The sequence below is a fragment of the Rhincodon typus genome, chromosome 1 (assembly GCF_021869965.1).
Source record: "Rhincodon typus isolate 14 chromosome 1, sRhiTyp1.1, whole genome shotgun sequence".
Taxonomy (NCBI): Eukaryota; Metazoa; Chordata; class Chondrichthyes; order Orectolobiformes; family Rhincodontidae; genus Rhincodon; species Rhincodon typus.
In genome coordinates this window covers 124,891,244-124,903,374 of record NC_063332.1, presented here as the reverse complement: position 1 = coordinate 124,903,374, position 12,131 = coordinate 124,891,244, and the positions used below count along the sequence as shown (strand labels likewise).

At 39.2% G+C, this 12,131-nt stretch overlaps 1 protein-coding gene across 2 annotated transcripts in view; it reads right to left on the bottom strand.

Moving 5' to 3' along the window:
• The window catches only part of LOC109912422 (sortilin-related VPS10 domain containing receptor 2), a 367,773-nt gene that overhangs the window by 103,823 nt on the left and 251,819 nt on the right, over positions 1-12,131 (bottom strand). For both annotated transcript variants that reach the window (XM_048598214.1, XM_048598220.1), the window contains exons 7-8: positions 9,414-9,593; positions 2,733-2,879 (exon numbers count right to left, since the gene is read on the bottom strand). In XM_048598214.1, coding sequence (XP_048454171.1) covers positions 2,733-2,879; positions 9,414-9,593 — 327 coding nt within the window. The remainder of the gene's footprint in view (positions 1-2,732; positions 2,880-9,413; positions 9,594-12,131) is intronic.

The following is a 12,131-nucleotide window of genomic DNA, read 5'->3' as shown; positions in this document are numbered from 1 at the left end:
GCTGCTTGGCCTGCTGTGTTCATCCAGCCCTGCACCTTGTTGTCTCACATAATGGAATGTATTTTTGTTTTTAACAGTTGAGCAGTAAATTATCCCAGGTGAAATATTTAGAAGAACATCAGATCAGGGAAGAACATGAGTGAAACAACAGACAGTTCTGAACAAGGGTCACCAGACCATCAATGTTGACTCTGATTTTTCTCCACAGATGCAGCCAGACCTGCTGAGATTTTCCAGCAATCTCTGTTTTTGAGCAAGTGTGATATTTTTCTTGATCAATGTTATGCAACGTCCAATCACAATAATTTAGTTACACCTTCTTAACTCACTGCTCATCAAATGAATATTCTCATTTGAAGCCATTTGTGGTGACAAGCCTGCTTACTTCCCAGGATTTTCAAGGAACAACTATGTACACACAGATAAACTAAACACAAGCAACTTTAACATTGTTGCAAGTGGCAAAAGCATTGCTAACAATCAGTACTTAGTCCTATTAAAACTGAAACTAAAAATGCAACAAGTTTCTTACTAGATATTCCACCTATAACTTGAAACAGAAGATAATGGCAGATCCTGATTATTTGCTTCAAGGAAGTCCTTACAATAATAAAGAGGAAAAAAGCTACAACATTTTATACATCACTAAGTAAATCAAGTTTTCCAATTTAAACCACACTAAAGCTTAATTTAGATTCTGTAGCACCTGCCTTGTCTAGAAAAAAAGACATTAAAATATTATATACCCTTCAAGGTGAAATACTTTGCATTAAATTCCTATAATCATGAATGAAATAACATTTAGAAATACGTTCACTCTTTCTCACTATCTAATCTGCTTCCAAACAGTCTAGTTCACTGTCTCTCCTGCTTCGCTTTACTTCCCCTCCTGCTGTGTGACCCTCCAGCTTACTGTCTTACCCACTCACCACTGAACACATTCCCCAAACTTGGCTCATGCTGCCTCTCCCACTCATTAACTCATTCTTCTGAATCCCCTCTGTAACTGACGGTAAGAGACACGAATGGCAAGGAGCAGGAAAAGCAGCTCAGGTTGCCGGGTTGCAGAGCTAAGTTGGAGAAATGGCAAGAGGGAGGGTCCGCACAGATTTGGAGGGTTGGCAATGACTGCAAGCATCAGTGAGAGAGAGAGGAAGGTCAGAAGTGCCCATGAGAGTTAGTGAAAAGGACAGTGATTCAGCAGTGACCGGGAGGGTTGGTGGGTGGGTGGGTGGGTGGGTTCATGAAATGGAAATGTTGGCAGCCAGATGGAGGTTTAGTGAAAGGAGGATCGATCAAAAGGCAGCTCAGCAGGGACCAGGATGGTCAAGGAGAAAGTGAGTTGGAGAAAGACAGAGTCAGTCAGAGGAAAAATCAGCAATGCCAGGGAGGGCTGATAAGAGGAAAGGTCAGAGGCACAAGAGACTGCTGCAGGCTGATTGGATCACCCGTCCGTAGAGCAGGCCCAGCATGAAATACATTAAAACAAAACTCTAGACCGTAACAATAAAAACAGGATCCATTAACTGACTGATGTCATCAATGGGGTGGCCAAAATGTCCTGCCCAATGATTCTCAGCTGCTAGCTATTTGTCTTTCACACCCCAGACAAATGGACATTCAACCACTGAATATCATCCTCACATTCTGTAATTCAGTTCAACTCATTTTTTTCCCAGTGCATCAGAAAAGATACACCTCATCTCCTCAGACTTTCACATGACTACAATCTCTCTTTGGCAACTTCCCCTCTTTTGAGTTGATGGTTTGTGCCTTGGTGGTCACCTCAGAGTTAAACATTGTCTACTGTTGCTCAGGGGACCAACTTTACCAGTGATTGCTCCATTCCTATTCCAGAATATTCATTCCTCCTTTCAATCCACTGTTGGCAGATAGCATTCAGCTGCATAAGCACCATCAATATCTCACCCTCAATCCATCTACCTACTTCTCCTCATTATATCATCCACTGCACCACTGGAACTTCAAGAAGAGCAAACAGAGAGTATGAGTTTTGTAGGGCAGGTGGAAATTACCAGGATGAAGGGTTTTAAACAAGATTAAAAGAAATTTAATTGTACTTGTTGAGAGATTGAAAGCCAATGTAGCTCAGTGAGGAAAGCAGTACTGGTTGAGTGAGAGTTGATGTAGGCTAACCTCAAGCAGCATAGTTTTTGATGAATTGATTTACAGACTGGAAAAAGGGGGGCTAACCAGAGGAATGCTTATAATAGTTGAGACTGATAGCAAAGTAGAATCATAAGACCAAATGTTAAAGTGCACATTTCTAAATCTAATCGATTGACTTAATTCTCCCTCTTGCACAAACAACCAGTTCTAATTTTCTACAGAGAGACAGTAAATCGTGAGCACATTTATAGCAATAAACATTTGATTCTAAGAATAGAGTACAGCTGGAAAAATTACAATTGCATTTAAATGGTAAAAATTAAACAATAGCAGCTTTGGCCCTATTCCTAAAAATATATTTATTAATCACTCTCATGATGCTGGCAAAGGCAGCCACTGTTGTCCCTTCTTGAACTGTTGCAGAGCAGCTTTACATGACTAAGTTGCTGGTTAGGCCATTTTCAGAATGCAGTTAAGAGTCAAGCATGTGGTGTCGGACAGGGGACACAAAATATGCCAGCAAGTTTCCTTTCCCAAATACAACACACCTTCAAAAACAAGGACATCAGAACATAGAACAACCTTCCTAGTGAGAGACTTACCAGATGGCAGTTTGTTAGTTTGCCATTCATGTCAGTGGAAGGCGGAGTCAGTAGTTGCCAATCACGGCCCTTGTTGTAAGTGATGTAGGTCTTCACTTTACCATTCGATTTTTTATTAGCCAAGAAAACCCCTTTAATTCCCTGCACCTATAAGGCCGAAGAGGAAAGGAAGAAGGGAGAAAAAAAAAAGATTTACTGGGGGCATGAACAAATTCAAAGGGTTTCCCAACTAGGGGCTATGTTTGAATGAATGCTTTAAAATGTCCTCAAAGCCAAAATGTCAGATTGATTAATGTACAGCCAAGATTATCAAAGCAGGTGTCTAATTCTAACAGAAGTGCCGGTGGCTAAAACAAAGCCAGATATGTCAGTATGAAACTGGATTGAGTAGAGTGAGTTGTGAAAATCTATTAAGAGCTGATGGATGAAAGACATACACATATCAGAGACTATTGCATTGTAATTTGTCCCTGTTGGTAATAAACCCTTGAGTAACAGATTGCTTTGCTAATTGCAATATACAGTGTCATTCATTCAAGCAGGAAAACACAATCTAAAAATAATACAAACAATTGTTTCCTAGTTATTTCAGATCTTTCATTCATTTTTCAGAGCATTCTATATACATAGAAGTATGTTTTATACATATAAATGGGTTTATTTAAATGTACACAGTTGCAAATATAGCTACCTTACACACATACCAACATCATTGCTCTTTTTGTTACAAACAAAAGCGATCAAACTCTGACCCCAGATCTGTATCTTTCACTTTAAAATAGTCCTCCCTGCTTTAATCTGTACCACAAATCATTCTTTGACAGGAGGGCTGTCAGATAACATACTCCGGGCTAGCTCCATTGTCACTCAATTTCTATGTACAAAGGTGTGAAATACTGTCTGAGTTGCTTCATTCTTTCACTTGCCTACTCTCTGCCCTGGACAAGAGATCCTTTCGGCTGAATTTGTCTTCTCCTGAAGGCACTGGGCTTGGAGGTAGGAAGAAGACTCAATTAGCTCAGGCAGTGGTGAATCCAACCAACCTCATTGCTACTGGATTTAAGTTCTAGGTGAGAAGAACCATGACCAACCTTCCTGTCTTCCTGCCAATTGAGGTGCTTAAGTGATCAACTAAAGGCTACTTAAGAGCCTCAGCCCACTGCCATTGAGCCATAAGACACAAGACAGGTCAATCTGTGCAGGCTGTCTGTCAGTCTTGGGGTGGCGACTAATTAAGGGACTGGACATTGGGATGTGACTGCTGAAAGCCTTGATTCCAACCCTCCTGTCCCCACTATTCTTATAACTCCCAACCTGAGACATCCCCTTCTTCCAATAGTATTTGCCACCTTCTCTGTTACAGTACTGAGGGCAACAGCTACTGGCTTCTGATTAGCTGACAGCTCTCAAAGGACAAGAACTCTGCCGTGGGGTATTGACTCCAGGTGAGGACCTGCTGGTGGCATCACAGAAGCCTGGATCATGTGAGATTTGGCTGGGCTTCAGTGGAAGAGGGTGCTCAGGCCCTGATATCAGCAACAAGATTCCACCCTTGGTGTTTTTTCATCCTTACCAAGACCAGGAACACATATCGTGGGGGAGTCACATCAACAGGCTGTGCAGTGCACCAATATATGACGGATGGTCGGGTTTTTGAGTATCAAAACTTCTCTCAGATTCAATGTTTTCCTCCTTTCAGTACATTGAGGGCTGTAAAACTCTTCACAAACAATAGCACTGTACAACATGTCAGGAAGAGGCAGTTCAAATCGAGCAAACTACACCAAGCCAGAAATGCCCTTTTCACCAAAGAATCAGGGAGCCATGACAATAATTCATTAATATTTCAATATTCTGGATGAGTGCCACTCACATAGTCAGACAAGCATTCATTCTGCCTCTGTGATTATTATTAAAATTCCACAAGAAAAAGTGTCTGCAGATGTAAGATAAAAAAAACCCAGGGTTTGAAATCTTTAAAAAGTAGTTTAATTATTTGAAACTAATTCTTCCTTACCTTTGGTCAATAATACCTCAAAAGAATGTGATTGACTGAGATAAATGTCCCTGTCAGGGTGGATACCAGGTCAGGACAGGACAGAACATCTGTAAGTGGCTTATTAAGATAATCTGAAAACATAGCAACTTCCATGTGTAGACTGGCAATATGCAGCTCCATCTCACAATTACCTCTGGGTCTACGAGTTTATTGCACATTATAACTGAGGACCCAGCAAGATTCTCACTAATGCCGGCTGAAAAATCCCAGGAGTACTGGAATAAGATTGTCACTGAAGTGCGACAAAAGGTATCTGGTTAATTATAGGTACTGAGGATACGGAAGATGGATGCTAAAGACAGTAGTCTGTGCAAATATATGAATGGAATGGAGTACTGGGCTATAGATAGGGAGGAGGTCTCTTCTAGGCCCTCTACTACCATTCTCTGAACTCAGAGCACCACACAATTTTCCCAGATCCACAGGCAATCCAGTGAAATGGCAGTTGCTGAGAGAGATGGGAGGGGATGTGACCTATGCTTCACTCTACAACAGATAGTTACATTCAGTGGGTGAGTGATGGCAGTCCAGTGATACCTCCTACAGGGCAGATTTTACCTCACCCTCTGTAGCAATCCATGCAACTTTCTGATGGGTTCACAAAAGAGAATCTAGCCACTTATTCTCCCCAGCATGCGCTACTTAATAGCAATCATGTCAGAAATTCCAACAATATATCTGATCCTAAGCTTAGGACACTGAGGCCAGTATTACTTTGCCTGAGATCAGATGGCAGCACAGTTCTGAGATTGGATCTGGGGCTTTCCTGATTTGTAAAGAAGACAGAAATGGCGAAATATTTTGATAACAGATCTGGCAGTGTAAGTGGTATGAGATTATCTACATTGTATAAATAACCACAGTACCTTTTGTAATAGTTGACGTGCCTAGAAAAAGATTTTGTCTTTATATTTTTTCTCCCACTGGAGACAATTACCGCGTTTAGTATTCCAAACAGTTGTGTAATTCACATGTTAATTTAGCACGATGTAACATCTCCTTGGAATATTAAACAATTCCAATTCATGCCTGCGCTCTAAATTGGCTGTGACTCATCTCAGTCCTCAATCTGTATCCAACCCTTGAGCCACTTATTTTGCAGCTATTTTCATTTGGGTATTAAGTTGAGTGTCTACGTGTTAGCACCATGAATCCAGTGAGGTTCCTTCCACTTTAAGGCAGCAGGACATAATAGCACAGAATTTAAGAAGCTGACTCAGTAAAACTAGTCTCTTTGAACCCAGAGTAACAATACGATTATATCTTGTCACTAGCAATATCTGAATGCTGTCAGCCTAAAACAGTCACTGTCTCCTCAGTGTTCCTCCATCTTGGAAAGGTTTATACACCCAGATGCAAAGACTGATTTCCCTACCATCCCACACTGCGCATAACCCAAACACTTGCCTAAGCTGCGTTATGACAGGGAATAGAAGAAACATACTTTAGAAGTTGGAAATGGAGAGTTATGTAAAAACAAATAATAACTATACCAGCTCACACCTGCATTGTGCTGAAACATGAAGGCTGCTGGCATATATACAAGTACCTGCTTCCATTATTATAGCTTTCAGCCACATTACAAGAAAAAAGACCAATCAGGAGTCGTGTTTCTGAATATCACTCAGTATCTCTACTTGAATGTTTGTGATTCTGAATAGTGAATTACATGAGAATATCTGATTTAGATCTTTGATTCTTCCCATATTCAAATAATATGCCAGCTCTATTATTTTGAGCCACTTGGGTGAGTTACTGTTACAGTGAAACTGATTTAATGCCATTAAACTGACACAATAACTTGTAAAGAAAACTTATCTATCCAATCATCAAAAAAATCTTATTGCTGTGAAATTGCATTGACATCATCACTTCTAAAACACTCTTCATAGTTTTTCATAATGCATTGTATTAGTTTATCCAGCTGTGAAAATTCTAATCCCTGTCACACCTAAATTAAATTATCATATTATTCCTTCGCTCTTCATGTTTCTCACCTGACAACTTCCTGATGATTCTATTCTATCAAACAGTGAGCAACTTTACAGAGATTAAGCAAACCTCAGCTTCAATCCCAGTCTGTGTTGAATTAAGCAATTATTGCAAATGGACCCAGCAAGTCAGGGGAAATCAACTCTTCTGATCATTGAATCAGCAATCATGCATGAATGTCCCTTAGATGGAGACAAAAGTGGGTTTTGATGGTTTTTAAAGTCAAGTACCCTGCCAATATTTATAGCGTAGGTTCTAGAGGCACAACTATTACAGTGACAAGTTAATATCTTCAGAACGGTGAATAGAAAACTGAGGGCAAAAAAGCTGAAGACATAAAATTTCCTGGAGAATTTATTAGCTTTATTAAGTGTCAAAGTTTGTAATATATAGTAAAGTGAATGACATCAAACTGTCATGTGTCCTTTCTTGTCTACAGACAGAATATCGCCAAAAATTTCCCATCAGAAACACTTTAAGAACCAATTCTCAAGCCACAACAGATTCCTTTAACAACTGCATGCAACTTTTGTAATTTTAGTCAGGTTTTTGCGTCTACTTTCTCCCTAATTTTAGCATAGATTTTTTTCTTCAGTGAGTAGTTCTACTACTGTGTTTGCATCCATTCACATAAATACCATGCTGCCTTTTTCGTTAGATATCCTGCACCTAGTAAACAGCAGTTTTTTTTAACCTTTAATTCTCTGTCAGTTCCAAGAAAATATCAGTCTTCCTGACCTGTTGAGTTTTATTTCTTTTTAGTTCATGTAGTCACACATGTACTACAGGAATAAAGATTCATAAACATCAGAAGTAGTTTAAATATGGGATAAAACCTTATTTACTGAATAAGCAAGTAAAACGCACTGATAGTTTTTCAAGACTCTAGATATTACTTTTGTTTTCCATCATTTTAATTTTATCCCAAATCGGTTATTTTCAATTAAAAATGTGTTCATCAAGTTTCATTTTATTCTTTGTAACTACACACCATGCTACCCTGCTTCAAATGTAAGCCTTTTACTTGATGATTTTCTTCTTGTCACACTTACTGCCATTAGTTTTATGCATGTTCAGATGTCTGTACAGTACAGCCAGTGAGGCTGAGTATTTTTTCCACAGGATTTTCATTAATATCACTGATGCATGTCATAAAAGGGATTGCTTATTGTGTTTAAAAATAAATAATTAACAGTTTATTCTCTTACACATCAGTTGGCTTGAAATGCTGGCTTAGGTACTGACGCCCTGACCCCATGAAAGAAAAAAGCAAAAAGGCACATGACCACAGGTGTGAATTTCTTTGGACTTTCTGTTGCTGTGTTGACTCACTTCACTGGAAGTTATGTACAGATGGGAGTTCTGCCGCCCTTCTGCGAGCCCCGGAACAGCACAGCAGCGAGGCCTGGAGCTGCACGAGGAAGCAGCCCCAGAGCAACACACAGGCAGCGAAGCCCGGATGGAGACTGGCACAGGGGAGGCAGTCCTGGAACATATCTTCGAGATGCTGAGTGCCGGTATGGAGTGGACTGGGGCTTGGAGTGGAGCGGGAAGAGCTGTTGGACTGGGGTCTGGTGCAGGTGGTCAGACCACGTACGGAGGCTCTGTGCTGAGCTGCTACACTGTAATGTCTATTTGAAATTTCCTACCTTACTGTAATGTCAACCTTTAATGATGTCCTTTTTAACTTATTTTTCAACTCTGTAAAGTAATGTAACTACTTTTATTCCTCTTCTGCATCCAAGAATTGTACCTACATACTTGTACCTAAGATGTCACTATAAGAAGGCAGACATTGTAAAAGCGTTTTACTGTACACCTACAATGGAGTACATGTGACAAGAAAAGGATATTCTATTCTATTCTTATAATGAAGTTACAGTGCTTTAGTGACAGAAAGCTCAAGGAAATTCAGGGTTGAGATTAAAATCAAGGACTTTTTTTTTTTACTAACTATATGGTGAAAATATTATGACAGAAATTCTTACAATTGGACTCCAAACTTAAAGTGATTCTACCACTTTGAACTTATTCAAAAAGAGCCCCTACTAAAGCACTGATTTATCATATATGTCCTGGTATTCCCTTGAACCTTGACTAAAGTGCACAATATAGCATGAGATAAAAATAATAAAATGATTCCTTCTTTCCAGGTCTTTTTATGCAATGCAATTTTAATAATTGAGATTAGAGCGATATATCATAATAGGCAGCCTGAGACAAAGAGAGGAATGAATGGGCATTTTCCATTACTGAATTGTGCACACTGATCAATGAAAACAGAAAGATCTTTAGGGTGACCAAGATGGTTGCACCTCTAAATTGAGAAAGTACATTTGTAGTTTACTCATTCACTTGAAGGGTTCAAATGATAATGAAATTTGTAATAGTCACAGGCATTGTCTAAATTAAATAATTAAATTCAAATTTTTAAATGACTGAAGAAACTGTGAAACAAATGGGAAGTTTTACTCCAGTTTGTGCGAACAACTATTGCAGATTTCAAAAATAGCCAGTCTTCTTGAAGTCATTACCACAGGAAGATATTAAGTTCCAGTATGCCACTGAACAGTACCTTTCAATCAGTGTTACTGCATCCCTATACATTTGAAGTACTGAGCAGTGTTTACCTCATGAATATCGATCACAACATTTTCTTCTGGCTGTTTGGTACTCCTGACATCCTCTAGAGCGAGAGTAAAGTACACACCCTTCAGGTCCGACAAGTAGAGGTTATAGGTGTCCGTCTGATGCCACTCCTTAACAGCCACAAATACCTGATTCTCATCTGTACTGATGATTTGCATGTCCTAGAGGATAAAAAGATGATGACTTTGTGCCATATGGATCAGAAATTATTGCACATGTATTAACAGCAAGGTACAAACAACTTTCTAACCAAATCACATGAAAATAGATAGTGTTCATTCATCTAAGACTGCTATCAGTAAGAAGCAAAAAGCTGAATACCTTTGAATGATCAGACTGGCTCTATATTTACTCAGGACTTGATTATGCACAGATGACTCAGTGTTGTTTAGCTTAACTCATAGTATACCTCTCTCTGGACTGAAAGACTGCAGCTTCAAGCCTCATTTGTGCGCTGAAGTTTACATTTTGATCTATTTTGTAGGAATGCCAATTTTTAAATTAGATTTTGAATGCAAATACTGTCTCCCAATCCTCAATTATAGAACAATAAATGAGGAAAATCCTGATAGTTTTTCTGGTTTTTCCCCTCCTAATAACCCAATAAAATTTCTTCTCTTTCAATAGATTTAATTGCAAGAATGTAATCTCTGTCCACAGTTAAACATTTTGCAATAAAAACGGAGAGCTTATTCCATTTGAGTTTTATTTTAAACACGTCCACTAAATTTAAAATTTGTTCCAAGTCAGGAATATTTAAAAAACTTTTGCAATGATACAAATATTGTTTGCATGAGTATAGCATACTTTCAAACCCTGTACAGCTGAAAGGCTGTTTAACCTTATTCAAGGCATATTTGGTTGTACATTTTTCCAATGTGGGGAGTGGGGGAAAGAGCATGATCAGGAAAGCAGCAGAATAGACCATTACAGTTTAAATTCTCCTTCAGGACTGATGCTAGCAAAGTCTAAAAGCCTCAAAATTGGATTTTGTTTTTAAAGAAATCTGTGAACTCTGCCCATGCAACTCAAAACTCAGAATTGATTACAATTGATTTTTAATCTTGCTCAATTTTCTGAACTTAATTGTAACATAACATTGCTGTAATCAAAAAACCATTATAGTTAAAATAAACCTTTGCAGCTGGTAATTGTGCCAATGAAATCATTTTTATTGATTTTGTTGCTAACAGTGCATTTTGATAGTTGTCACCTCATAAATTAACAAAGGTTTAACAATACCTCTGGGGCTACACGTTTTATGGGAAGTTTATTTTGGACTTAAAAAATTGAAAAATTGCTGACAAGGATAACCATTTTATCAAATTTTACTTCACTGCATTTACACAATTACTTAGCAATGTAATTGCCAATTGAACCTCTCAGTATGCCCTTGACCTTGACCTTCTCCGCAGATATGGAAGGAGTTCACCTGCAATGCAAGTCAGACAACAAGCTCTGCAATCCATCTAGACTGAAAGCAAAGACGAACATACAGAACATCTTGATCAGATAACTCCTGTATGCAGGTCATGTTGCACTAGTCACTCAGACAGAAACTAGCCTACAAATGCCCATGGTTTGCTACCTCTATACCTGTCAATTAATTTTTTTTACTATAAATCTCAGGAAAAATGTGTTCACAGGGCATGGTGTCACATCTCCCCTCCATTCCCTTCTTAAAATAAACATCATCCTGTTGGAAGTGGTTAGCAAATTGTACTTCCTTCAGTCCACAGTGGCAGACAATCTGTTTTGCTATTGAACTCTGTAGTCATTCTAATGAGGTCAGCCAAGTACAACTCACAGTTCCCTGAGATAACAAGGTGTAGAGCTGGATGAACACAGCAGGCCAGGCAGCATCAGAGGAGCAGGAAAGCTGATGCTTCGGGCCTAGACCCTTCTCAGTTCCCTGACTGAGGCTGTTAATCGGGTCCACTCAGGGAGCCCTGGCTGACAGACAAGGACAGGAGTGTCAGACATCCTGTTCACTCTGAGGGAGCTGGATCAGTGTCAAGGTCTCTCCATGTGTAAATAAAGGGTGACTTGGTGACACGATGCTGGCTTCTGTGGAGTTATTTCAATAGCGATGAAACAAAAGCAGTACAGTCCTGAAGAAGTTTGCTTTCAACAGTTGTCTTTGAGTTGGGGTAAGCATTTCTGGCATTGTGCTGTTGTTTGGGAAGCTTGGCTCATTTGATCCTGCCATCAAAGATTGGGCCCAGTAAGTAGAAAGAATGTGTTATTTTTTCCAGCCAAATGGCACTGGGGCAGATGAAAAGCAACAAGTAATTCTCCTGACCGCTTGTGGACACACAACTTTTTCGGTTGTTAGGAGCCTCATTTTCGCTGAGGTACCAGATACTAAAACCTTTCAAGAGTTGAAGGATTTAGTTAAGGAATGTTATAATCCTAAGCCTACTCTAATTCTGAGAAGCTATTGGTTTTACTCAATAGTTCAAGGACTAAGGAAATCCATTTTAGGATTTTTGACTAGATTAGGATGACTGGCAAAGGCATGTCACTGGTTTAACCCTTAATGAAAATCTAAAAGACTGTTTAATATGTGGGATTAATGGTGTAACCATGCAACAGCACCTATCAGCTGAAGCCCAACTGGACTTTAAACAGGCACTACAACTGGCTTTATTATTTGGAAATGCGGCAAGTGGAGTATATGAGTTGCAGGGTATTCCAAA